The sequence below is a fragment of the Salvelinus fontinalis genome, chromosome 11 (assembly GCF_029448725.1).
Source record: "Salvelinus fontinalis isolate EN_2023a chromosome 11, ASM2944872v1, whole genome shotgun sequence".
Lineage (NCBI taxonomy): Eukaryota > Metazoa > Chordata > Actinopteri > Salmoniformes > Salmonidae > Salvelinus > Salvelinus fontinalis.
Genome location: NC_074675.1, coordinates 24,980,174 through 25,006,735, shown reverse-complemented (window position 1 = coordinate 25,006,735; position 26,562 = coordinate 24,980,174). Strand labels below are relative to the sequence as shown.

The window sequence follows — 26,562 nt, the reverse complement described above, 5'->3', positions numbered from 1 at the left end:
AGACACTCTGATGCAGCACGCTTCATATAACCTCTACACTGCCTCCACCCTCCCTCCCACAGAAAGACACTCTGATGCAGCACGCTTCACATAACCTCTACACTGCCTCCACCCTCCCTCCCACAGAAAGACACTCTGATGCAGCACGCTTCATATAACCTCTACACTGCCTCCACCCTCCCTCCCACAGAAAGACACTCCGATGCAGCACGCTTCACATAACCTCTACACTGCCTCCACCCTCCCTCCCACAGAAAGACACTCCGATGCAGCACGCTTCACATAACCTCTACACTGCCTCCACCCTCCCTCCCACAGAAAGACACTCCGATGCAGCACGCTTCACATAACCTCTACACTGCCTCCACCCTCCCTCCCACAGAAAGACACTCTGATGCAGCACGCTTCATATAACCTCTACACTGCCTCCACCCTCCCTCCCACAGAAAGACACTCTGATGCAGCACGCTTCATATAACCTCTACACTGCCTCCACCCTCCCTCCCACAGAAAGACACTCTGATGCAGCACGCTTCATATAACCTCTACACTGCCTCCACCCTCCCTCCCACAGAAAGACACTCTGATGCAGCACGCTTCATATAACCTCTACACTGCCTCCACCCTCCCTCCCACAGAAAGACACTCTGATGCAGCACGCTTCACATAACCTCTACACTGCCTCCACCCTCCCTCCCACAGAAAGACACTCTGATGCAGCACGCTTCATATAACCTCTACACTGCCTCCACCCTCCCTCCCACAGAAAGACACTCCGATGCAGCACGCTTCACATAACCTCTACACTGCCTCCACCCTCCCTCCCACAGAAAGACACTCTGATGCAGCACGCTTCATATAACCTCTACACTGCCTCCACCCTCCCTCCCACAGAAAGACACTCTGATGCAGCACGCTTCATATAACCTCTACACTGCCTCCACCCTCCCTCCCACAGAAAGACACTCTGATGCAGCACGCTTCACATAACCTCTACACTGCCTCCACCCTCCCTCCCACAGAAAGACACTCCGATGCAGCACGCTTCACATAACCTCTACACTGCCTCCACCCTCCCTCCCACAGAAAGGCACTCCGATGCAGCACGCTTCACATAACCTCTACACTGCCTCCACCCTCCCTCCCACAGAAAGACACTCCGATGCAGCACGCTTCACATAACCTCTACACTGCCTCCACCCTCCCTCCCACAGAAAGACACTCTGATGCAGCACGCTTCATATAACCTCTACACTGCCTCCACCCTCCCTCCCACAGAAAGACACTCTGATGCAGCACGCTTCATATAACCTCTACACTGCCTCCACCCTCCCTCCCACAGAAAGACACTCTGATGCAGCACGCTTCATATAACCTCTACACTGCCTCCACCCTCCCTCCCACAGAAAGACACTCTGATGCAGCACGCTTCATATAACCTCTACACTGCCTCCACCCTCCCTCCCACAGAAAGGCACGTTACCTGAGAATACAGGCCTCTTTTTTCCCCCTCTCGTTCACTCTCTCCATCGTTCCTCTCGCTCTCTCTAATTATACTCACCCATCCCTTTTTTCTCTCCTCTTCATATGTCGGTCTATATCCTCGTCTTTCTCCCCTCCCTCTGTCCTCCTCTGTCCTCTCCCTCTGTCCTCTCCTCTCAGCTGGATGTGAGGCATCTGTGTGTTTTCAGTTTTGCCACACCGTTGACATGCAATACTTTGTCAAGTTACAGCATCGACACCATCACTTTTTATTTTAATTTTTTAAATTTTTATCCCATTTTCTCCCCAATTTTCGTGGTATCCAATCGCTAGTAATTACTACCTTGTCTCATCGCTACAACTCCCGTACGGGCTCGGGAGAGACGAAGGTCGAAAGCCATGCGTCCTCCGAAGCACAACCCAACCAGCCGTACTGCTTCTTAACATAGCGCGCCTCCAACCCGGAAGCCAGCCGCACCAATGTGTCGGAGGAAACACCGTGTACCTGGCCCCCTTGGCTGGCGCGCACTGCGCCCGGCCCGCCACAGGAGTCGCTGGAGCGCGATGAGACAAGGATATCCCTACCGGCCAAACCCTCCCTACCCAGGACGACGCTATGCCAATTGTGCGTCGCCCCACGGACCTCCCGGTCGCGGCCGGCTGCGACAGAGCCTGGGCGCGAACCCAGAGACTCTGGTGGCGCAGTTAGCACTGCGATGCAGTGCCCTAGACCACTGCGCCACCCGGGAGGCCCGACACCATCACTTTTCAGGGTCAAAATACAAAGTGAGTGAGAGTAGAACACATACAACTCAATGCCCTCTCTACACACATACAATGTCCCCTCCACACACATACAATGTCCCCTCCACACACATACAACTCAATGCCCTCTCTACACACATACAATGTCCCCTCCACACACATACAATGTCCCCTCCACACACATACAATGTCCCCTCCACACACATACAATGTCCCCTCCACACACATACAATGTCCCCTCCACACACATACAATGTCCCCTCCACACACATACAATGTCCCCTCCACACACATACAACTCAATGCCCCCTCCACACACATACAATGTCCCCTCCACACACATACAATGTCCCCTCCACACACATACAATGCCCCCCCGCCCTCCACACACATACAATGGCCCCCCGCCCTCCACACCCCAGCCAGTCCACAGAGAGAGGCAGCAGGCAGGCAGATTAGGTCTGAAACTGAGAATGAGGTGAAGTGGGATTGCTTTGCATTGGACTCGCTTTGACCTATATTCTTCTTTAATCTGAGTCATGTATGATTTCCGCTGCCTGGCCTAGTCATTAGGCAGGCTGCTACCATTTCACTGTTTTCACGGCGTTATTTCAGCAATATGGGACCTCTGATCTGGTCAACAAAGATGAGATGTTACAATGTCATTACTGTTTATGTTTGCCGTGACGTTATGCAGATATTAAACAATCCGTATTTTTTTTGAATTTTTACTCTATTTTCATGTATGATCTGAAAAAAAATCACTCGCTACTGTGTTGATTACAATCAGGCTGTGTGGTTTATTGCAGAGATTGAGTCCGTGTTTGTGTGTCATCTTCCTTGTCACGATGCGGCGTACCATACGTGGTAAACACACGGTTCATGTTTTAGGCTGACTGCATTACGTAAAGTGCGATTTATGCTACGGCGTTCAGGCCTAGACGCGTTTCTCCGCGCCATGGGAGCTCTTCCTTTGCGAGAGGCTTTAGTTCGTGCTAATCACGCGCTAGGAGAGATCTGCATGCTGAAGCAGACACAGCAGAACACCCAGTTCCTCTCAGGCTTCCTTTTTAACGAGCAGAAATATAAGGGTCTTGAAAAGGGTCTGACAGGATGTTGCTGAAAGGTGGCGGACACACACGTTAGCATGCACATGTAGACACACACACCCACCCACACACAATTAGCACCTCTCTAAGAGCACACTGCTCTCTGGGGCGCCGTTCAAACTCATAATCTTGCATTTTATGAATACATTCAGACCAGAGCGAACAAAGCACCAACCAAGCGGAATTTCCATTTGACTCTTTGTGAGGCCTTGCATGATTTACTTGCATTGACATTTGTAGGAGGAGGAAGCCTATTGCGGTGCTTACATTTGTATTGATCGAACGTTATGCATCCCGGTGTGATGTTCTTTTGCTCACAGTTATTTGTAGTAATTACATTGGTTTTATTTATTTATATTCCGTGCGTGGCCTTGCCACCCCATAGAAGCTATACACTTATCTTTTACGAAAGCTCATTGTGAGGTGTTGTGATTCGAGGGAAGGCTATTGTTGCCAGCGAGCGCGTGTTTTCCCCGAGCCTGCTTATCACTGTTATCTCGACATACAAAGGCATCGAAAGGACAACTGGAAATGGAAAAGGTGAAATGAAAGCCGTTCCTCGTGAGCGATTTCGCCAGCCTAGCTGTTGTTGGCCTGTCTTTCCCTCTCTAGCACAGATAGAGAGCGCCTATATATATCTCTGTAGCTGACGCAATGTGGGTCTTCTCCGTATCGTCTGGATGCTGTGAGGCAGGCGTGCGTGTGTTTGTTTGCTGTGAGGTGCGCGCGCGTGTGTGCATATACTCTATGCTGTGAGGCAGGCATCTGCTGCTGCCTCCTCTCACGCTGTCAGCCCCTTGTTGATTCCTCCTGCTTTAAAATGCATAGCGGCCTCTTCCGGGGTCGAAGCTCATCCCCAGGAGATCACCTTTGTGAAAGAGAGCAGAGCGCCGAAGCGCATCGGCACTTATTTAATCCCTGTCTCGGTTTTACAGCGCTCTGTCAGATGACCAGGCTTGGCCCAAAGCTTCGTGCCCCGTGTCTCACTAGACTGTGGTGCGCGTATACACACACGCATGCACACACATACATTTCTATGCGCCAAAGCTGCTTAGTGTGTTTGGAGGGGCTGAGGGCTGTAGGCATGTGTACTTAACCACGGGGGCTGAGTCATTGCCTTGAGTCCATAACACAGTGGAAAAGTATGTTAGGAGTGGGTATTTAAAGACGCATCTGTTCTCCGCATTGAAAAGAATGTCCAACTGTAATGTTTCCCTAGAACTGGGATATAATGGGTTGGGACCCATTCAAACCACGTGGTTAATGCTGGGTTACTCTGTCATGTTTATTCGCATAGCTAGAATAGAGAGTATTTTGGTCCAGAAAATTGCACAGCAAAGCAATACGAAGACGGTCTTAGACTTGGACAGACAGATGCTGTCTTTGTTTCGATTGGGGCTCCACTGTAAGGCATAAATAATTATTTTTCTCTACCCGTGTCGAAGCCACAATGGCATGCCTGTACCAACTACCAGCCCTTTGCCAGAGAACATTAAGGATCTGTTCAGAACTTTGAATAAATCACTGATTCTATAGGGACTTTGGATATTCTAACCCTGACAGCAGAGTTCCCATTATGAAACCCAACCGTTTCATGGTTATGGCGTCAAACCCAAGCAGATGGCTGTGGTTTGAGATGTAAATTCTGCAGACGCCAGAGTATAAATAAAGCAGGACTTAACCATCCTCTACTCGCAGCCTTACATATAGCGATGGAATAGAAAAAGGAGGAGAGGAGAGGGAACGAGAGGAGGGATGGATAAGAGCAGGGGAAAAGCGAGGGATGTCATCTTCCATTTTGAATATCACTTACTGCTGATTAATTGTTTTGTAACTTCCTGCAACTCATTTGCGGTCCCGTTCCCTCCATTATTTATTAACCTGATTACATTACATTATATTCCAGTATGTGTGGATTGTAGTAGGAATCCAACAACTACACATCTGAATAATGCAAAATGCATGCTGGCTCATTTCTGGCAGCAGGGTTAATGGACCACCCGTGTCTGTGGCGACGAATTAGCATATTAATGATGTGTTGAATAATTGATGACGGAGGAGTGGATTACGAGTGTGATTCGTTGTCGGTACACAAATCAGAGAGAAAGGGGGTGAGGCCGGACTGTTTAACGCACTTTTATGGAGCCTTTTGAAATCAATTTGCTTGTCTGGTTGGAGTCAACTGAAAGTTGTTTTTCTAGTTTTTTGGCAGATACTCTCAGTGGTGTAAAGTACTTAATGAAAAATACTTTAAAATACTACTTAAGTCGTTTTTTGGGGAATCTGTACTTTACTTGACTATTTATATCTTAGACAACTTTTACTTCACTACATTCCAAAATAAAATAATTAACTTTTTACTCTATATATTTTCTCTGACACCCAAAAGTACTCATTACATTTTGAATGCTAGCAGGACAGGAAAATTGTCTAATTCATGCACCAAGAGAACATCCCTGGTCATCCCTATTGCCTCTGATCTGGCGGACTCACTAAACACAAATGCATAGTCTGTAAGTTATGCCTGAGCGTTGGAGTGTGCCCCCGGCTATCTGTAAATAAAAAAACAAGAAAATGGTGCCATCTGGTTTGCGTAATATAGGGAATGTTTTATTATTTTTTACTTTTACTTTCACTACTTATTATATTTTAGCAATCACATTTACTTTTGATACTTAAGTATGTTTAAAACCAAATACTTTTAGACTTTTACTCAAGTAGTATTTCACTGGGCGACTTTCACTTTTACTTGAGTCATTTTCTATTACGGTATCTTCACTTTTACTCAAGTATGACAATTGGGTACCTTTTCCCACCACTGGATACTCTCTGTACTAAGAACCGACTACGTATGTTCGTTGTCTTCTCTGAATATTCTGTCTGGTACGTGAAACCCAACTGTTTCATATTCTTTTAAAGTAACCTTTCAAACGATGTTGTTGTTATACCTACCACACTCAATCTGAAGCTACTTACCTTTCACATCTAGTATGGTTTGAACACATACCTAGCGAGCTGGAAACCCGGTATTGCTTGATAAATTCAGTATAACCTGCGAAACCCAGTGCCTTTGAACACAACTCAACAAACTACACCAAAGCATGTCTGAACCAGTGGTCTGCATCATGTTCCTATAAGGAGCTTAGAGGGAGACCGACAAACCAACTGTAGGATCATTTGACAGGCCTAGACTCCAAAATGGCAGCCTAAAGCACACGTAAGCCTAATTCACACAAACACTCTTTGTACTGATCTGCCTGCCTTTCCCCATCTACCCAGGGCAGAACACTGAGAACACAGTACATAGTCAGTCTTGTCTCTGGCTTTGGACTGCTTTAGGATTAGGGCAAGGTGAGAATCGCAGTCACACGTGGGTAGATTACTGGACGGAAGTGCGACTAAGTCTCCACTTTGGCTCAGGAATGGAGCATAGTTACCTACTTCCCTTTTGGACATACAGTTGAAGATGGAAGTTTACATACACTTATGACTTGGAGTCATTAAAACTCGTTTTTCAACCACTCCACAAATTTCTTGTTAACAAACTATAGTTTTGGCAAGTTGGTTAGGACATCTACTTTGTGCATGACACAAGTAATTTTTCCAACAATTGTTTACAGACACATTATTTAACTTATAATTAATTCACTGTATCACAATTCCAGTGGGTCAGAAGTTTACATACACTAAGTTGACTGTGCCATTAAACAGCTTGGAAAATTCCAGAAAATGATGTCATGGCTTTAGATGCTTCTGATTGGCTAATTGACATAATTTGAGTGAATTGGAGGTGTACCTGTGGATGTATTTCAAGGCCTACCTTCAAACTCAATGCCTCTTTGCTTGACATCATGGGAAAATCAAAAGAAATCAGCCAAGACCCCAGAAAAATAATTGTAGACCTCCACAAGTCTGGTTCATCCTTGGGAGCAATTTCCAAACACCTGAAAATACCACCTTCATCTGTACAAACAATAGTATGCAAGTATAAACACCATGGGACCACACAGCCGTCATACCGCTCAGGAAGGAGATGCATTCTGTCTCCTAGAGATGAACGTACTTTAGTGTGAAAAGTGAAAATCAATCCCAGAACAACAGCAAAGGACCTTGTGAAGATGCTGGAGGAAACAGGTACCAAAGTATCTATATCCACAGTAAAACGAGTCCTATATCGACATAACCTGAAAAGCCGATCAGCAAGGAAGAAGCCACTGCTCCAAAAACGCCATAAAAAAGCCAGACTACGGTTTGAAAATGCACATGGGGACACAGATTGTACTTTTTGGAGAAATGTCCTCTGGTCTGATGAAACAAAAATAGAACTGTTTGGCCATAATGACCATGGTTATGTTTGGAGGAAAAAGGGGGAGGCTTGCAAGCCAAAGAACATCATCCCAACCGTGAAGCACGGGGGTGGCAGCATCATGTTGTGGGGATGCTTTGCTGCAGGAGGGACTGGTACACTTCACAAAATAGATGGCATCATGAGACAGGAAAAATATGTGGATATATTGAAGCAACCTCTCAAGACATCAGTAAGGAACTTTAAGCTTGGTTGCAAATGGGTCTTCCAAATGGACAATGACCTCAAGCATACCTCCAAAGTTGTGGCAAAATGGCTTAAGGACAACAAAGTCAAGGTACTGGAGTGGCCATCACAAAGCCCTGACCTCAATCCTATACAAAACGTGTGGGCATAACTGAAAAAGCGAGTGCGAGCAAGGAGGCCTACAAACCTGACTCAGTTACACCAGCTCTGTCAAGAGGAATGGGCCAAAATTCACCCAACTTATTGTGGGAAGCTTGTGGAAGGCTACCCGAAACGTTTGACTCAAGTTAAACAATTTAAAGGCAATGCTACCAAATACTAATTTAGTGTATGTAAAATTCTGACCCACCGGGAATGTGATGAAAGATATAAAAGCTGAAATAAATTATTCTCTCTATTATTATTCTGACATTTCACATTCTTAAAATAAAGTAGTGATCCTAACTGACCTAAGACAGGCGATTTTTACGAGGATTAAATGTCAGGAATTGTGAAAAACTGAGTTTAAATGTATTTGGCTAAGGTGTATGTAAACTTCCGACTTCAGCTGTTTGTCTTTACATCTCAAGTCTGAAGGAGCTGGTGTCATATAAATTCATGGATCTCAGTCATAGTTCTGTCCAGGACTTTTATTTAAGTTTGTGACTTTTATCCCAGTTCCTGAATTCCTGTGTGTGTCTTTTCCCCCCGTTTCCTGCGGTCTTTACGTAATGTCTAAGTTAGTTCAGCACGAACGAGGCTGCCTGGTCAGAAATAGGAACAGCCATTTGCCCACGAGTAGATGTGTGTCACAGCAGAGCAGAGTACAGCTTGTGGTGACTGAACTCCTGCCTCAGACCAAGCCGACTGGAAATATGGGCCTTTCCCCTGTGTGACAGGTTCACGTACACATATCATACCAGTGCGGCTGTGGTTTAGCTATATTTGTGTGTGAAGCTTTTTTATACCCCAGTTCATATTTTACATTACGCTGTGGTGTGTGTAGGTGCCAGGCTGTGGACTTCCGTTTGAGCTCTATCTCTTCTCTCTCTCCCATTCTTTCGTTCCTGTGTGTGTTTGTGTGTGCGCGTGCCGTCCTCTCTCTCCTGCCTTTAAGGAGGCACTTCTCTTACTCCCCTGGAGAGGAAATAAAAAATCTATTCCCCGCTGAGTGAACACCTTACAAGTGCCAACATCTCTGGAAAAGAGCCATGGCAGTTAGCAGACAGGCAACAGCTGGGGAATGGTTCATGAGGAAGTGATGCAGCTCTATCAAAACTCTACTTCAAGCTGCATAATTTAGTACACTGCAGCTGGAAAACTCTACTTGTAAAATTCATGCATTAGACTTGATGTGTTTACCCCCTCACCCATGCGCCCCATGAAATGAAACGCTCTCCAAACCCTTGCCTGACTCGAGTCTTCCCAATTTCCTTTTTTTTTCTCTCCACAATTTCGTGGTATCCAATTGGTAGTTCCAGTCTTGTCTCATCGCTGCATCTCCCGTACGGACTCGGGAGAGGCGAAGGTCGAGAGCCGTGCATCCTCTCAAACACAACCCAACCAAGCCGCACTACTTCTTGACACAATGCCCGCTTAACCCGGAAGCCTGCCACACAAATTGGTCGGAAGGAAACACCGTACACCTGGCGACCGTGTCAGCGTGCACTGCGCCCGGCTCGCCACAGAAGTAGCTACAGCGCGATGGGACAAGGACATCCCTGCCGGCCAAACCCTACCCTATCCCGGACGACGCTGGGCCAATTGTGTGCCACCACATGGGTCTCCCGGTCGCGGCCGGCTGCGACAGAGCCTGGACTCGAACCCAGAATCTCTCGTGGCACGGCACCACTCCGGATGCACTTGACTCTTCCTCATTTCCATGTTGTAGTACTAACCCTATTAGTTTCCCCCCCCGAGTGTGTCAGTGTGTGGCAGCTTGGAGAATTCTCTGAGTGCTGCTGTTGTCATGTCCTGTCTCTCAGAACCACAGAGAATGGCATCTGCCGACACTCCTCACTACTAACCCACCTATTAGACACTGTTAGACCAAAGTACTCTGTGCTGATCGACTGAGATCTCTCTCTCTCTCTCTCTCTCTCTCTCTCTCTCTCTCTCTCTCTCTCCTCTCTCTCTCTCTCTCTCACTCTCTCTCTCTCTCTCTCTCTCTCTCTCTCTCTCTCTCTCTCTCTCTCCTCCCCTCTCTCTCTCTCTCTCTCTCTCTCTCTCTCTCTCTCTCTCTCTCTCTCTCTCTCTTCTCTCTCTCTCTCTCTCCTCTCTCTCACCTCTCCTCTCTCTCCTCTCTCTCTCTCTCTCTCTCTCTCTCTCTACTCTCTCTCTCTCTCTCTCTCTCTCTCTCTCTCGTCTCTCTCTCTCTCTCTCTCTCTCTCTCTCTCTCTCTCTCTCTCTCTCTCTCTGACAGTGCTTCTCATCAGTGAGAGTCCTACTCTAAGCCTCCTCAGGCATTGCCTCCCTCCTCTATAAGAGCGCTCCTAGCAGAAAGACCCAGGATGACATTATATTCCCAGTTTATTTTCCCTCCACTTCAGCCTGACGCCCAGAGGCGTACTCAATCTACCAGCAGTCAGCGGGCTATTCTCTTCTCTCTTTCTCTCTGCCCAGAGAACACTAGAAACAAATCACCACACGGCTTCAAAGTCAAGACAGTTGTGCTCGGATTCAATTCTAGTGGCATGAAAAGACAGTGTTTTCTTTGGGGGGGGGACTGTGTGTGTGTGTCGATTTGGTGTGTGTGTTACCTACTTACACACATAAAAATACACACAGGTATTAAAGTATGTATCTTCTATTGTGTTTCAGTGCTGGCCAGTTTCCGAGGGACGGTCCAGCATGGCTTGCCATTGGAGATTGGGGACACGGTGCAGCTCCTGGAGAAATGTGAAGGTAACTGATAACCTCTACTCATTTCACACCCATATAAACCATGATCCCCCCCTTCGAGCTTCACAGACTCCCAGATGGGCTGCTACTGCTACTTGGGCTGTCGTCAACCTTTGAGGTTGGGCCACTTTTCCTTCCCCAGTCTGTCCCTCCAGGAGTATTGTGTTGTACATGAAATGTTAATAGACTTTCTTATTTTTTTGTTGTTGTATTTGATGAGATTGTGGAGGCTCTCAGTTTGCTACTGTTTCCTGTGCCGCGAGTGGGAGAACACTTTGGTTCCTGCTTCCCGCCCACATTGAGCTCAGAGCGTGTGTGTGTTTGCTTGCCTTAGACACAAAGAGACTGAGAGCTTGTGTGTGCTTGCTTGCCAGTGTGTGTGTCCCTGCTTGCTGGTGTATTGCGAAGGAGTGTGTGAGCCTCGGGGTCAAGGCCGAGGCACTCACATTCACACACCAAGGTTAATTTTCGACATAGTTTCAGACAGACCAGAGCCGGCGCCCGTCACACATTCCTGTTTCCACCCAGCTTACTTACACAGCATTGACGCAACCTTCCTCCCTTCTCAGAGTGGCACAATCTCACTTCCTGTTGTTGCTCAAGGCCAGACAGACAGATGACAGATCCGTCTGAGATAGCTGATGATGCATTCCAAACTCACCCAAGGAAATTATCTGGCATCTAGCACACAGCCATGCATTCTCCATAGACAAACATTGGCATTTAGAATGGCCTTACTGAAGAGTTCAGTGACTTTCAACGTGGCACCGTCATAGGATGCCACCTTTACAACAAGTCAGTTCATCAAATTTCTGCATCGCTGGAGATGCCCCGATCAACTGTAAGTTCTGTTATTGGGAAGTAGAAACGTATAGGAGCAACAGCGGCTCAAGCCGCAAAGTGGTAGACCACACAAGGTCACATAACTGTATCCCAGAATGCTGTAGCGCGTAAAGATCGTCTGTCCTCGGTTGCAACACAGCAACGTCAGCACAAGAGCTGGTAGTCGGGAGCTTCGTGAAATGGGTTTCCATGGCCCGAGCAGCCGCACACAAGCCTAAGATCACCATGCGCAATGCTAAGAGTCGAATGGTGTAGTGTGAAGCTCGCCACCTTGAACTCTGGAGCATTGGAGCCGCGTTCTCTGGAGTGATGAATCACGCTTAGATATCTGGTAGTCCAACGAATGAATCTGGGTTTGGTGGATGCCAGGAGAATGTTAACTGCCCCAATGCATAGTGCCAATTGTACAGTTTTGTTGAGGAGGAATAATGGTTTGAGGTTGTTTTTCATGGTTCGGGCTAGGCCCCTTAGTTCCAGTGAAGGGAAATCTTAATGCTATAGCATACAATGACATTCTAAATGATTCTGTGCTTCCAACTTTGTGGCAACAGTTTGGGGAAGTCCCTTTCCTGTTTCAGCATGACAATGCCCCCGTGCACAAAGCAAGGTCAATACAGAAATGGTTTGTCGGGATCGGTGTAGAAGAACTTGACTGGCCTGCACAGAGCCGTGACCTCAACCCCATCGAACACGTTTAGGATGTATTGGAACGCTGACTGCGAGCCAGTACTAATCACACAACATCAGTGTCCAACCTCATTAATGCTTTTGTGGCTGAATGGAAGCATGTCCCCGCAGCAATGTTCCAACGTCTAAGTGGAAAGCCTTCCCAGAAGAGTGGAGGCTGTTATAGCAGCAAAGGGAGGACAAACTCCATATTATTGCCCATGATATTGGAATGAGATGCTTGACGAGCAGGTGTCAACGTACTTTTGGTCGTGTATGTGTTTGGTTTGGAGGAAGGGAAGAAATAAAATATGTACTAGTCCCCACAACTCAAAGGCAAGACAGGCTGCTGACAAGAATGTCTATCTATTCTGTACTAGAGAGAGGAGAGAGGAGAGGAGAGAGGAGAGGAGAGGAGAGAGGAGAGGAGAGGAGAGGAGAGGAGAGGAGAGGAGAGGAGAGGAGAGAGGAGAGGAGAGGAGATACGTTACTATAAAAAGAGCTTCTGCCAGTGCTGGTACTGTGTCATCAAGTTGCTACTGTAGTGCGATAGGTAACATACGACCGCTTCTTCTCTGACACTCTGGCCAATCAAAAACTAGAAAGAGCTCTGACAGAAAATGCCTAGCAGAGGTTCTTCAGGAGGCAAGACCACAAGTCAGTGGCAGCAGTGAGGCTCATTCTCACCTTGTCTCTAACACTCTCACCTCTAGCACTGTCACAGACACGTGTTGGACCGAGGAGCACATTATGACCTTAGGTTACTAGCACTACTTACACCCCCCGGTGCTACTTACACCCCCCCCGGTGCTAGTTACAGTCCCTGGTTCTGCTTACACCCCCCGGTGCTACTTACACCCCCCGGTGCTACTTACACCCCCCCGGTGCTACTTACAGTCCCTGGTGCTACTGACACCCCCCTGGCTCACCAGCCTGGCCGGTGGCCACAACAAACACTGTAACACCGTGCCTGGTAGGCTGCAGTAAACAGTGCCGTGACAGAAACTGCCTCCCGTGTTCCAGCTGGCCGTTTTGTTTTACAGCTCGCCAACTCTACGACTGGTGTGGTTGGAGCTGAAGTGGCGATGCTTCAGTAACCTGAGGTCTCTGTCCCAAATGGCAACCTATAGCCCATAGGGCTAAAGTAGTGCACTATAGGGACTAGGGTGCCATTTGAGACACAACCCTAGTCATTTGTTTGGCAGTAATTGGCAGACATTACTTAACCAGACAGCTCTTTCTCTCCTACTCTCCACTCCCATATCAGATGCTGTAGAGATGGAATGAAATTGATTATTTGATGGTTGACATTTTAACTGAGAGCGCAGAAGAGCCAATCTACAGAATCATAATAGGGCTGCTATCTATTAGTTCAGTGGACACACACACACACACACACACACACACACACACACACACACACACACACACACACACACACTCAAGACCCAGATGGCATGTGCTACACAAACAAGCCAGTGGAGCATAATTTGATAGAAGGTAAGATATCGGGTCTGAAAGTCACGGTGACACGATGAACATGTTTTTTTTGTGTCCTCAGGCTGGTACAGGGGGTTCGTCCATAAGAATCCAAATGCCAAGGTAGGTGAGACTATTGTGTGTGTTATTGAGGATGTCAGTGCAGCTGCTATTTTCAGATTCAGAAATATCAGCTCTCTGCTTTGATCCGAGGGCTGTGCAGCAAGCAGGTCAATAGGGCGAGGCTCATAGTTTAATAATGTCAAGTTGACACATGCACACACACACATACACACATGAATTTGTATTGATTATATGCATCATTTACACTCGCTAACAGAATGTGTTTATGGTAGTGTCGTTTAATGATACAGTTAGAATGACATTCGCCATTCATTAGCATGTTTATTCTCTCCCCCCCAGGGTATTTTCCCATGCACTTACATTCACTTGAAGAACGCCCATATCAAGAACAAAGGGTAAGTAATGAGTGTATTGTGTGTGTCTGTTTCCGTGTGTGCGCGCGCGTGTATGTCTGTTTCCCGTGTGTCTGCTTCCCGTGTGTGTGTGTGTGCGCGCGCGCGCGTGTGTCTGTTTCCGTGTGTGCGCGCGCGCGTGTGTCTGTTTCCGTGTGTGCGCGCGCGCGTGTGTCTGTTTCCGTGTGTGTGTGTGTGCGCGCGCGTCTGTTTCCCGTGTGTGTGCGCGCGTGTGTGTCTGTTTCCCGTGTGTGTGCGCGTGTGTGTGTGTCTGTTTCCGTGTGTGTGCATGTGTGTGTGTCTGTTTCTGTGTGTGTCTGTTTCTGTGTGTGTGTGTGTGTGTCTGTTTCAGTGTGTGTCTGTTTCTGTGTGTGTGTGTGTGTGTGTGTGTGTGTGTGTGTGTCTGTCTCTGTCTCTGAGAAGGCAAACAGCCTTATTAGATCAGCCAGTCTGGAAGGTGAGGGAGGTTTATGTCATACCTGTGGAAAGGAAACTTTAGATAAACATTAGATTAACGTCATAATAACAGAACAGAGGTTGAGTGCTTCTTCTATCAGCCTCTTATAATGACACTGCATTATTATCTGTGTGTGTGTGTGTGGGTATACTGTTGTAATTTGATGTCCCTCTCTCTTTCTCTCTCTCTGACCCACAGGCAGTTTGAGACTGTCATCCCCACAGAGGACTCTGTTATCACTGAGATGACATCCACCCTGAGAGACTGGGGGGCCATGTGGAAACGGCTCTACGTGGTAAAGAGTGTTCAACCCACACATGTAGGAATGCATGCAGGAATTCGCACAGCCTTGCATGAGTTTACACATACACACATGCATGCAAACACACACACGCACACACGCACGCATGTGCATGTACACACCTCCTGCAGAGAGAAGAATAGACCTGGGAATACCTTTCAACTAGTGGGCAATGTTTCCCCTGCAGCAAACAGTGGAAGCTTTTTTTCTGCTTATTAATTACTAATCTTTCTTGAGTTTGTGACCCTAATAAATATATGTGCTTGTTCGACGGAAAGTATTTATTTGTGATTTTTTTATGTAAGGCTGACTTTCTGGCCCCAAATTTTTTTTTTACTCTGAAATGTCTCGCTCTCTCTCTCTCTCTCTCTCTCTCTCTTGCTCTCTCTCTCTCTCTCGCTCTCGCTCTCTCGCTCTCTCTCTTGCTCTCTCGCTCTCTCTCTCTCTCTTGCTCTCTCTCTCTCTCTCTCTCTTGCTCTCTCTCTCTCTCTCTCTTGCTCTCTCGCTCTCTCTCTTGCTCTCTCGCTCTCTCTCTGTCGCTCGCTCTCGCTGTCTGTCTCTCGTGCTCTCTCTGTCGCTCGCTGTCTCTCTCTGTCGCTCGCTCTCCCTGTCTGTCTCTCGTGCTCTCTCTGTCGCTCGCTGTCTCTCTCTCTCTCTCTCTCTGTAGAAGAATGAGGGGGATCTGTTCCATCGGTTGTGGCACGTAATGAATGAGATCCTGGACCTGAGGAGACAGGTTCTGGTTGGTCACCTCACCAACGACCGCATGAAAGACGTCAAACAGCACATCACTGCCAGGTTGGACTGGGGAAACGAGTGAGTAGTGGAGAGAGAGAGAAACATTCCTGCATCCCAGTCCCCAGTCCCTCTGTCTTTGAATGTCACACTCCCTCCCCAGGCACATGCTGTGCTCAATCAGTTTCCGTTCCCCTTCAAACAGACACACCACACGTTCAAACAGACACACACACACTTTTCATTTTGTATCAAACAGACACACACACCAACACTCCCCACCGCGTCTCTATCTCCCGGGCAGAAGGGATAAAACGACACCCGTCAATCCCTTGCTGTTTGGTGTGGACAGACGACAGACGGCTCCCCCTGCCTCTCCTTGTCTTATGCTTTGAAAGACTTATCTATCCCTGGGAGATTGGAGAGCGTGTGTGTGGGTACCCATCTACGCCTCTATGTCCCTGTGAGACATGGCAGACTTGCAGTTCTGTCAAGTGTGTCCTTTCTGAATGATTTGATGCACTGTCCTGTGGTGTGTGTGTGTGTGTGTGTGTGTTCCAGACAGCTGAGTTTGGACCTGGTACCCCGCAGGGAGTTTAGCATGGTGGACCCAGACGAGATCAGTGTCACAGAACTCTTCAAACTGGTGAGTTCTATTCCCAAAACCAGGCACACTTGTCTGAACACTGTTCTCTCATTACTCTGTATTGCCTACTCACTATTGTTAGGTGCTAAATGAACCGAGTAAATTAGCCACATAGCTAGCCCTTGTGACTGCTGAGTGTGTGGCAGTATTCTCCTTGTAATTCAGCTGTGTATTTGACTCTTTAAGGCTGAATAAAGGTACATAAGAGTCTCCCTTCGCCTTTCCCTTCCGCACTCTCCTCCCCAGGCAGCGCTTTTCCCTCCACAACCCCACCCCCATTTCCGTCTCCCACCCCGTAACCATAGCAACCGCATCCCCTGCCTGATGCTCCTATCCTGACGTGAGATGGCTTTTTCTTTCCCCACACAATGTAATTGAGGCACTTAATCCTTTTTGATAAACAAAGAAGTTACATGGGGATGAGAAAGAGGGGGGTGAGGGATGAGAGAAATAAAAGCTGAATGCATCTCCATTACAGCGTGTAGGATGTGGAAAATTACAGTAATTCCTTAGTAACGGAGACGGAAAATACAAAGGGGGAAGAACCAAACAATTACTGTTGTCGTCATGGATGCAAAACAATAATAACATCGCCATCATCATGACAACAGCAGCAGAGAACCCGTTTAATTTGTTTGGTGACAAAGGCAGATCTTTATTTGTGCCCCTCCGCATTGTGTGGCTTTATTAAGTTGCAGATAGGGCTGTTGCGGTGACTGCGTTACCGTGACACCGGTATGAGTCAGGACTGCAGTCAAATTCTATGTGACCGTTGAGTCATGGTAATCACCTCTTATGCACTCTTGACATGTGTTAGTAGGGCCCAACTCTATAATGATCATCGGGTCGCTAATGGCCGGGTACTCAGGACTCTATTGTCCCTCTAACCACTCTGACATCAATGCAAATGGGTTTGAAAGTCACATCAAACACATGAAAACAGTATGTGCTTTTGAAACTCACCTCACTGTGATGATCATTTTGAAGAAAGATGTTCAACAGCAGGTTGAAACTGAGTGTAAAACATGGTCATTGTGGATGTTGTTTCAAAGTCTAGCACAACGAAATGGAAAGTGCTTTCTATGGTGATGATTAATTCAAAACATCCATATGCGTATTAGAGGTTATGCATATGCATAGGGCTATATATGAGCCCAAGACCGAAAAAAAAAAAAAAAAAAACTAATTTAAGATATCTTTGGTACATAATTTCTCTAGCCTAAATTAAAAACATTCAGAGTTACCCTACATTATATTGAATTTTGTATTTGATTTTGAATAGCCTAGTAATAGGGCGCTTTTTATATTTTCATAATGAATAGGCTGATGCATTACCTTAAACTACAGAAAATCTCATCACCGCGCTTCCATCTCCTCCCCTCTCTCCTTTCTTCAGCCCCCAGAGAGAGGAGCTGTCAACAGTTTAATGAAATACTGACAGGTGTATAAAATCGAGCACACAGCCATGCAATCTCCATAGGCAAATATTACTGTAGAGCTCAGTGACGTTCAACATTGCACCGTCATAGGATGCCACCTTTCCAACAAGTAAGTTCGTAAAATTTCTGACCTGCTAGAGCTGCCTCGGTCAAATAAAAGTGCAGTTATTGTGAAGTTGAAACATCTAGGAGCAACAATGGCTTAGCCACAATGTGGTAGGCCACACAAGCTTACAGAACGGTACCGCCGAGTGCTGAAGCAAGTAGAGCATAAAAGTCGTGTGTCCTCGGTTGCAACACTCACTACCGAGTTCCAAACTGCCTCTGGAAGCAACGTCAGCACAAGAACCATGGCCGAGCAGCTGCACACAAGCTTTAGATCACCATGCGCAATGCCAAGCGTCGGCTAGAGTGGTGTAAAGCTTGGACTCTGGAGCAGTGGAAACACGTTCTCTGGCAGTCCGACGGACTAATCTAATCTGCTAGGCTTCTTAGTTCCAGGGAAGGGAAATCTTAACGCCATACAATGACATTCTAGATGATTCTGTACTTCCAACTTTGTGGCAACAGTTTCGGGAAGGCCCTTTCCTGTTTCAGCATGACAAAGCCTCCGTGCACAAAGCGAGGTCCATACAGATATGAGATTGGTGTGGAAGAACTTGACTGGCCTGCACAGAGCCCTGACCTCAACCCCAACGAACACCTTTGGGATGAATTGGAACGCCGACTGCAAGCCAGGCCTAATCGCCCAACATCACTGCCCAACTTCCTTAATGCTCTTCTGGCTGAATGGAAGCAAGTCCCCGCAGCAATGTTCCAACATCTAGTGGAAAGCCTTCCCAGAAGAGTGGAGGCTGTTATAATGCCCATAGTGTTGGAATGAGATGTTTGATGAGCAGGTGTCCACATACTTTTGTTCGGAAAACATGTTACTATCGATGTTCCTGAACAGATTTCACTTGATTTCCCAAATGAAGCACTGAGTAGCTGCAGGAACAGGGTTGGAGAGGCCATGGCATACAGAGCTTGGACAGAATATCACCTGGTGTGCAGTGATATAACCCCAGTAGCCTACCCAACATGGGACGAACCAGCGGGAAATTGGCCTCCATTCGCTATTCGAGTGCATATGGTCTTTTCCCTCTTTTCCTGCCCATTTGATAACGGGCCATTTCTAAATCTAAACAAATGTTAGATAGTAGTTAAGACAATATTAAATTGAGAATAGTCTGATGGGTGAAATAATGATCACTTGATTAGAGCTCGAGAGAACAATGTGACTTAAGGAACAGAGCGCAAGCTTTTTTCGCGGCTTTCTCAAATCGTCAACAGCCTGCAGTCGTATCATGCAGCCCATATATCTTTTGATTTCTAAGGCATTCTAAGGTCTGTATCACTCACAATTAAAGTTGTCAAGTACCTCTAAATCTAGCATATAGGACCTGTTTCAAATTCACTTTTACCCTCAACATAGCTACTTCGTATGTGCACTCTAACTCCGGAATGTGAAAAATATCCTTTCTATGTTACTCAGCTAAGTTCAATTATAATCTTCTTACTATAAAATCACATAATATAAAATAATGGCATGGGACTTGTAAGCTTGTCTTGTCAGCTAAATGAACAAGCCTACAGCCTATGGCATGAAGCATAGTCAGATAACATACAGTAGGGCAACATATTCTATTCTTCTGAATTCGTTTTCTTCATACTTCATTTCTCTAGACCTGCCTAAAATAAATAATGGATGTATTGTGATGGTGTATATTCAATTGATTTACTATATATATATCTTTTTACTGTAGATGTTCCAAAGGCACACGCATCAGCAGCTTGTGTGTGTGTGTGTGGAGGCCTGGAGATGCTAATTGTGTTTATGTTAATTAACGGTCAATTACCGTGAGCCCGGCAGTCTTTTGCCTGACAATAACCGGCAGACAAAAAGACACGACCGCCACAGCCCTAGTTGCGGATGAGTGCTTTGCAGGATTACCCTTGTGTATGTACAAGGAGATGAGGAGATGTCATGAGGAAATGAGGAGATGTCACCAAGCTCTACAGTTACTATAGGTGTGCACTGTAAACAATGTGTATTTGGATCATCCTAAAAAAAAATGCGGCACTAGTTACAAGTAAATGAGTTAGGTTTAAAAAAATAAATTATAATAATTTGTTCAAATCAAATTGTATTTGTCACATACACGTGTTTAGCAGATGTTATTGCGGGTGTAGCGAAATGCTTGTGCTTCTAGTTCCAACAGTGCAGCAATAGCTAACAAGTAATATATAACAATTTCACAACAAATACCTAATACACACAAATCTAAGTAAAGGAATGGATGGATATCATAAGGTGAATGCACCAATTTGTAAGTCGCTCTGGATAAGAGCGTCTGCTAAATGACTTAAATGTAAATGTAAATGTAATTAAGAATATATAAATATATGGATGAGCAATGTCAGAGCGGCATAGACTAAGATACAATAGATAGTATAGAATACAGTATATACATATGAGATGAGTAATGCAAGATATGTAAATATTATTAAAGTGTCATTGTTAAAGTGACTAGTGTTCCATTTATTAAAGGGGCCAATGATTTCAAGTCTCTATGTAGGCGGCAGCCTCTCTCTGCTGATAGCAAGGTGAACAGGCAGTGGCTCGGGGATTAGTTGTCCTTTTTGGCCTTCCTGTGACATCGGTTGCTGTAGGTGTCCTGGATGGCAGGTAGTTTGCCCCCGGTGATGCGTTGTGCTGACAGCACCACCGTCTGGAGAGCACTGCGGTTGTGGGCAGTGTAGTTGCCGTACCAGGCGGTGATACAGCCCGACAGGATGCTCTCAATTGTGCATCTGTAAAAGTTTGTGAGGTTTTTAGGTGACAAGCCAAATATATGGTTCAGTGTAAACTGTTAGATTTTATTATTAACAAACCTATATTTAAAGTTGCAACCTATTTCTTTCAACATTCAACTTACTTTTATCCTTTTGTTAAACCTAATAAATAACTATCATTTTTTTGCAATTATGTCAATTATGGCCTAGAAGGCCAGCATCCCGGAGTCGCCTCTTCACTGTTGATGTTGAGACTGGTGTTTTGTCGGTACTATTTAGTGAAGCTGTCTGTTGAGGACTTCTGAGGCATCTGTTTCTCAAACTAGACACTCCAATTTACTTGTCCTCTTGCTCAGTTGTTCACCGGGGCCTCCCAATCCTATTTCTATTCTTGTTAGAGACAGTTTGCGCTGTTCTGGGAAGGGAGTAGTACACAGCGTTGTACGAGATCTTCAGTTTCTTGGCAATTTCTCGCATGGAATTTCTCAGAACAAGAATAGTCTGACGAGTTTCAAGAGAAAGTTCTGTTTCTAGCCATTTTGAGCCTGTAATCTAACCCACAAATGCTGACGCTCCAGATACTCAACTAGTCTAAAAAGGCCAGTTTTATTGTTTCTTTAATCAGAACAACAGTTTTCAGCTGTGCTAACATCATTGCAAAAGGGTTTTCTAATGATAAACTTGGATTAGCTAACACAACGTGCCATTGGAACACAGGAGTTGTAGATATTCCATCAAAAATGATCAGTTTCCAACTACAATAGTCATTTACAACATTAACAACGTCTACACTGCATTTCTGATCAATGTGATGTTACTTTAATGGACAAACCCTTTCTTTACATAAGACTTTCACATTAACTGGTTACACTATTGTAACCAGATGGTGACCAGCTCTTTAAAATCACATTACTTATGCAGATATTATTTAATAATCCTGTACAGTCATTCTGGAAAGTACCTTTTCCTCTCATGGCTAACTATCAGGAAGAGCTTATATTCATGAGCTCACTTTGAGTGACAGCTCTTTGAAACGTCTATGCCAAGCAACTTGAATGCAGTGTTGAAGTAAAAATCCCCTCAAGCTAAATTGGTGATGCACAAAACAACTCAAGCAACATTGAAATTGCATCAACGATATATATATACTGTATATATATATATATATATATTTACCTCTCTCATTTGGCATGTCTTTTGTGCTGCGTTTCACAGCAGCACTGACAAGCAGCACTGACAAATGTGTTGACTTGACAGCTGTCAGAGTTTTGAACGACCCTTCACCCCCATTTGTTCCTTGCTGACTGAAGACCTAGCTAGCCAGTATCTAGCTAACACCAGACACAGATAACATGGGAAACATATAAGTATATTTGCCATAGGTAAATAGGGTAAACTTTTAATTATATTTGCTAACACCCTACAGTAAACATTTGGCACCAGTAGCTGTGGAAAAATGAAACCATGCCCATCTGCAAACACGCCTTATAGGTAAGAGAATATATCATGTTACCATTGGTGTATTAAAATGGGCTCCCAAGTGGTGCAGGTCTAAGACACGGCATCTCAGTGCAAAAGGCATCACTGCAGTACCTGGTTCAAATCCAAGCTGCATCACATCTGGCTGTGATTGGGAGTCCCATAGGGCGGTGTACAATTGGCCTAGTGTCGTCCAGGGTAGGCCATCATTGTAAATACAATTTTGTTCTTAACTGACTTGCCTAGTTAAATAAAGGTTAAATAAAAAATGCCACCTTGTCCCCTTAATAATGAATCAACAGGAGGGGGCCAGTAACTTTATGATCAAATTTGATAAATGTAGAAGCAACTGTAATTTTTCATACCTTGGATCAGATTTCCTTCAAATATCCTTCAATTTCATTATGATTCAGTGCTGGCAGTGAAAATATAATCATAAAAGAATAACATATTACCTGGAATGACATTCACGCTCACGGGTGGCCAAAAGAACAAACAAAGTCACACCCCCAATAGGCCACACCTCCAGCTCTTCTGATAGGCTGCTGCTGCGACTTTGCTCCCACCGCTATGCAATACGCTTGAGGTGTTGAAAGTAATTTAGAAGCTTTCATCCAAATCAGAAACTGATATTGATCTGTCAAATAATTAATTTGATTTCAGACACAAATGTAATAGAATACGGTGAATGAACCAAAGCGTAATTTTGGATCATTCCACTCAGAAAAAGCACTTCAGATGAACAACAGTGCCGTTCCTCTTTTTACAGTCAGTATTAGAGAAAGAAACTAAGGTGCACTTGTCCAACAAAACACAAATGATTTGCATCAGAGCGTCAGTGTTCGGTTAGATGATGTCTTCAAGAGTACTTTGTGGAGCATGGCGCTTGGTTCGATTCCCAGAACCACCCGTACGTAAAATGTACGCCTTGCATGACTGTAAGCCACTTTGGAAAAAAGCGTCTGCTAAATAGTATATTCATATATATTATTTCTTTATTGTGACCCGATCTTGGTGATAAAAAGCACCATTTATTATACTATATTGTGCCAACCTCTCTACCGGTAATTCAGATGTGTGTTTAGGATCACTGAGCTGTAGGTCAGAGAGCCCAGAGCAGGGACAATAGGGCTCGCTACGCTGTCATACTGAACAGTGGTGATGGATAGTTCAGGTTTACCTAGGTCAACATACTGTCTCCAGTTAGCACTAGCACACATGGAGGTGGCATGGAGAGAATAACCTGTTTCACACTATTGTGCCGACCTGAACCATACTGGTCTAGGATATTTTCTTTTCAGATTGTCCTTTGCCGCACGTTTCACGTGATAAAGGCATAATGGAAGGATCCTTATATACTGTAGCCTTGATTATGTGATCTCTTAAGAATCTCAGTAGGCTGTATTTAACTCTCTCTCTCTCTCTAAAGCCCAGGGACATTTAGACTGTTACAATACTTGTTTCTGTTTCACGCTACTTACTCGAAAATATTACATGGTGAACCTGGTCCTCTGTAGCAGCTGGATAGTGAGTTTGATTACAAAAACCACCCACATGTAAAAACTGTGTGCATGCATGACTGTAAGTCACTTTGGATAAAAGCATCTGCTCCATGGCATAATCATCATATATATTATGAACAATATTTGAACGGTTTGAACGGTTGACTTATAATACTACACTACACTAGTTCCCCTCCTGTATTAAGACTGACAGAGACAGTCGCGTAAGACATTGTCTCCCCGCGGTTGCTTAACGTACTGCGTAGTCGAGACAGAGAAGAAAGCTGCTAACGAAATTCTACCAGTTGTCACATAAGCCTATTCATTCCAGATGAAACTAAACTGGGAGATTTAACCCTGTTACGTGAGCCCGCGGAGAACAGAACGTCTCAATGCCTGCTAGTGCCCCCTCTCCTCGCCTCTCTTCTCCTCCTCCTCCTCCTCCTCCTCCGTCCCAACATCTTCCTCTCCTCCACCTCTTAGTCCTTATCCCTGAGAGAAAAGTGAAGATGAATGCTGGGCAGGCTTCTGCAGGGACTGTAGCAACCATCTGATGGAGTGGGTGAGTGAGTGGGTGAGTGAGTGGGTGAGTGAGTGAGTGGGTGCGTGCCAGGAAGACTTGGACTGGGTCCTAGCTCGATGTTTAGTTGTTTGCCACCCGTCCTTCTTTTGTCCTTGTGCTGGGCACCAACACAGACAATGACTAAGGAAGATGAGAGTTCATTCTTTTTCACAGCGGTGAGCTGTGAATAATCTGTATGAAGGCGTCAGCATGCCTCAGTTCGGCTGGCGGGTAGCCGAATTCGGCTAGGCGAAGCGAACGAGTGTGCTCGCATACTCCCTTAACAGACATTCGCTTGAAAAACGAGAAAAAAGTGTGAAGAGTACTCTGTCCATTTTGAGATACCGTAGACGGTATACACTTCCTCAAAAAAGTCAGAAGGTAACTGAAATCTAAGATATCTGTCAGCAATTTTACGTTTTTGCTAAGATCTTAGTGGAGCAATTTTACATCTAACTAAGATGTTTGGTGCAGTATGTCTAAATAAGAACATGTTAGTGAAAACTAGTCGTCTCTCGTTGAATGACATCAAAGACTTTACTGAAGAATGCCTGCTATTGACCAATCACCGACGAAGGGGCGTAGACTTTGGCAACTGACTTCAGCTTGCCTCAAGAAAACATTTTGTGTGCCCGAACAACCCCAAAAATACATACCAAAGTCCAAAACGGCACAAAATGTCGTCATAATCTATGCACAAACTATTCCAAACTGTTTCGTCTGGGAAGCATGCGGGCGCTTTTACAGTACTACCCCACACACTGCTGTGTCAGATAATAATGTAGAGATGTACTGTAGATCTGGTTGAATTAATACATTATTATACAGTGCTTAAGAGCGCATAAGGCTTGATGCTGTGGGTACATTGTGCTACTGTTCATTCTATCCCAGTTTGACATGGCTGATTGTGCTGTGTGTGTGTGTGTGTGTGTGTGTGTGTGTGTGTGTGTGTGTGTGTGTGTGTGTGTGTGTGTGCGCGTGCGCGCAAATTAAAGATATATCATTCCTTTGAAGCACTCTGTGTTGTGACATTCTTCCTATAAAGGTGTAAAAGGTGTGTGTGTGTGTGTGTGTGTGCATTTCCTTATGCGTGTGTGTGTGTGTTTTTTCTACAAAGAGGGCAGCATATTAACTGAAACAAATTAGATTTAGGCGACTATCAGGTCAGCGGAGTCAATCACCACCTTCCGGAGACACCTGAAACCCCACCTCTTTAAGGAATACCTAGGATAGGATAAAGTAATCCTTCTACCCCCCCCCCCCCCCCCCCCCCTTAAAAGATTTAGATGCACTATTGTAAAGTGGCTGTTCCACTGGATATCATAAGGTGAATGCACCAATTTGTAAGTCGCTCTGGATAAGAGCGTCTGCTAAATGACTTAAATGTAAATGTAAATGTATTAAGGAAGCGTGCTGGGAACGTGCAGCCTCTGGAATTAAATGGAAAACGTAACATGGATTTTGGGAAATAATATGCATAGCTTTAACACAGCTTGACTTAAAGGGCCAATCAGCAGTTGAAACAATAAAAAAGCATTTTCCCCACCACTGTTTTGGTAAAAAGGTGATGGATGTGTCGGGAGAAATGATCTATGGATGGAGGTACTGACCATCTGTGATATCAAAATGATAGTTTTAACCATGTTTACAAACATTGGAATCCAATAAGTGTTCTGGTGGGGTGTGACAGTTAAACTAAGCACCTGAGGCATTTCTAAGTTATATTCTTCAATTTTCATTTCTAAGTTATATTCTTCAAGAATCAATGTGAATCAATGGATGTTTCAACTGTTGATTGCCCCTTTAATGGGATTTGGAGCGATAGGTTGAAAATGCAGCATGAATCTGAAATGACCCCGTTCTCTTTACCTGCTCTACTCGACCAGTTGTAAAGCGCTTTCCTCAACTGAGATGAAAGGCAAAAACGCCAGAGTAGACAGAACAGCTTAAAAAGCCAATGCTGCCGTTTATTTTCACAGAGCTACTGTAGTTCCACTTTGAAGTGTTTAATTCAAGTCAAATTAGAGCATAATTTTTTTTTTTATGAAGGTCAACGCTGAATCAATCAGTTCATTGAAAAAGGGAAAGTGATTCAATTGTGTTCACGGGGTAATCTCGGCACTCAGAACCAACGATAAGGCTGTGTCGAGATGCTATAATAAAAGACCTGTGTTTGCACCGGCTGATGACCACCAGGGTTTTGACATGTCTAATCCTGTGTGCACACATTACAGAGCGCTAGCTTCCTGTCTTCATGACATCCCTAGTTCGGATAATAAACAACCAGTAGACCCGTGTTTGCATCGGCTGATGACCATCAGGGTTTTGACTTTTTCCCGACCCGTTGACGATAA

General features: G+C 45.2%; 1 protein-coding gene across 6 annotated transcripts in view; it reads left to right on the top strand.

The window, feature by feature from the left end:
* The window catches only part of LOC129865357 (dedicator of cytokinesis protein 4-like), a 151,623-nt gene that overhangs the window by 31,053 nt on the left and 94,008 nt on the right, over positions 1-26,562 (top strand). For 4 of the 6 annotated variants that reach the window (XM_055938084.1, XM_055938086.1, XM_055938087.1 and 1 more), the window contains exons 2-7: positions 10,708-10,791; positions 13,859-13,899; positions 14,200-14,255; positions 14,908-15,028; positions 15,678-15,826; positions 16,307-16,391. In XM_055938084.1, the coding sequence (XP_055794059.1) occupies positions 10,708-10,791; positions 13,859-13,899; positions 14,200-14,255; positions 14,908-15,028; positions 15,678-15,826; positions 16,307-16,391 (536 nt within the window). The remainder of the gene's footprint in view (positions 1-10,707; positions 10,792-13,858; positions 13,900-14,199; positions 14,256-14,907; positions 15,029-15,677; positions 15,827-16,306; positions 16,392-26,562) is intronic. The other 2 variants (XM_055938088.1, XM_055938085.1) reach the window with 1 other exon arrangement.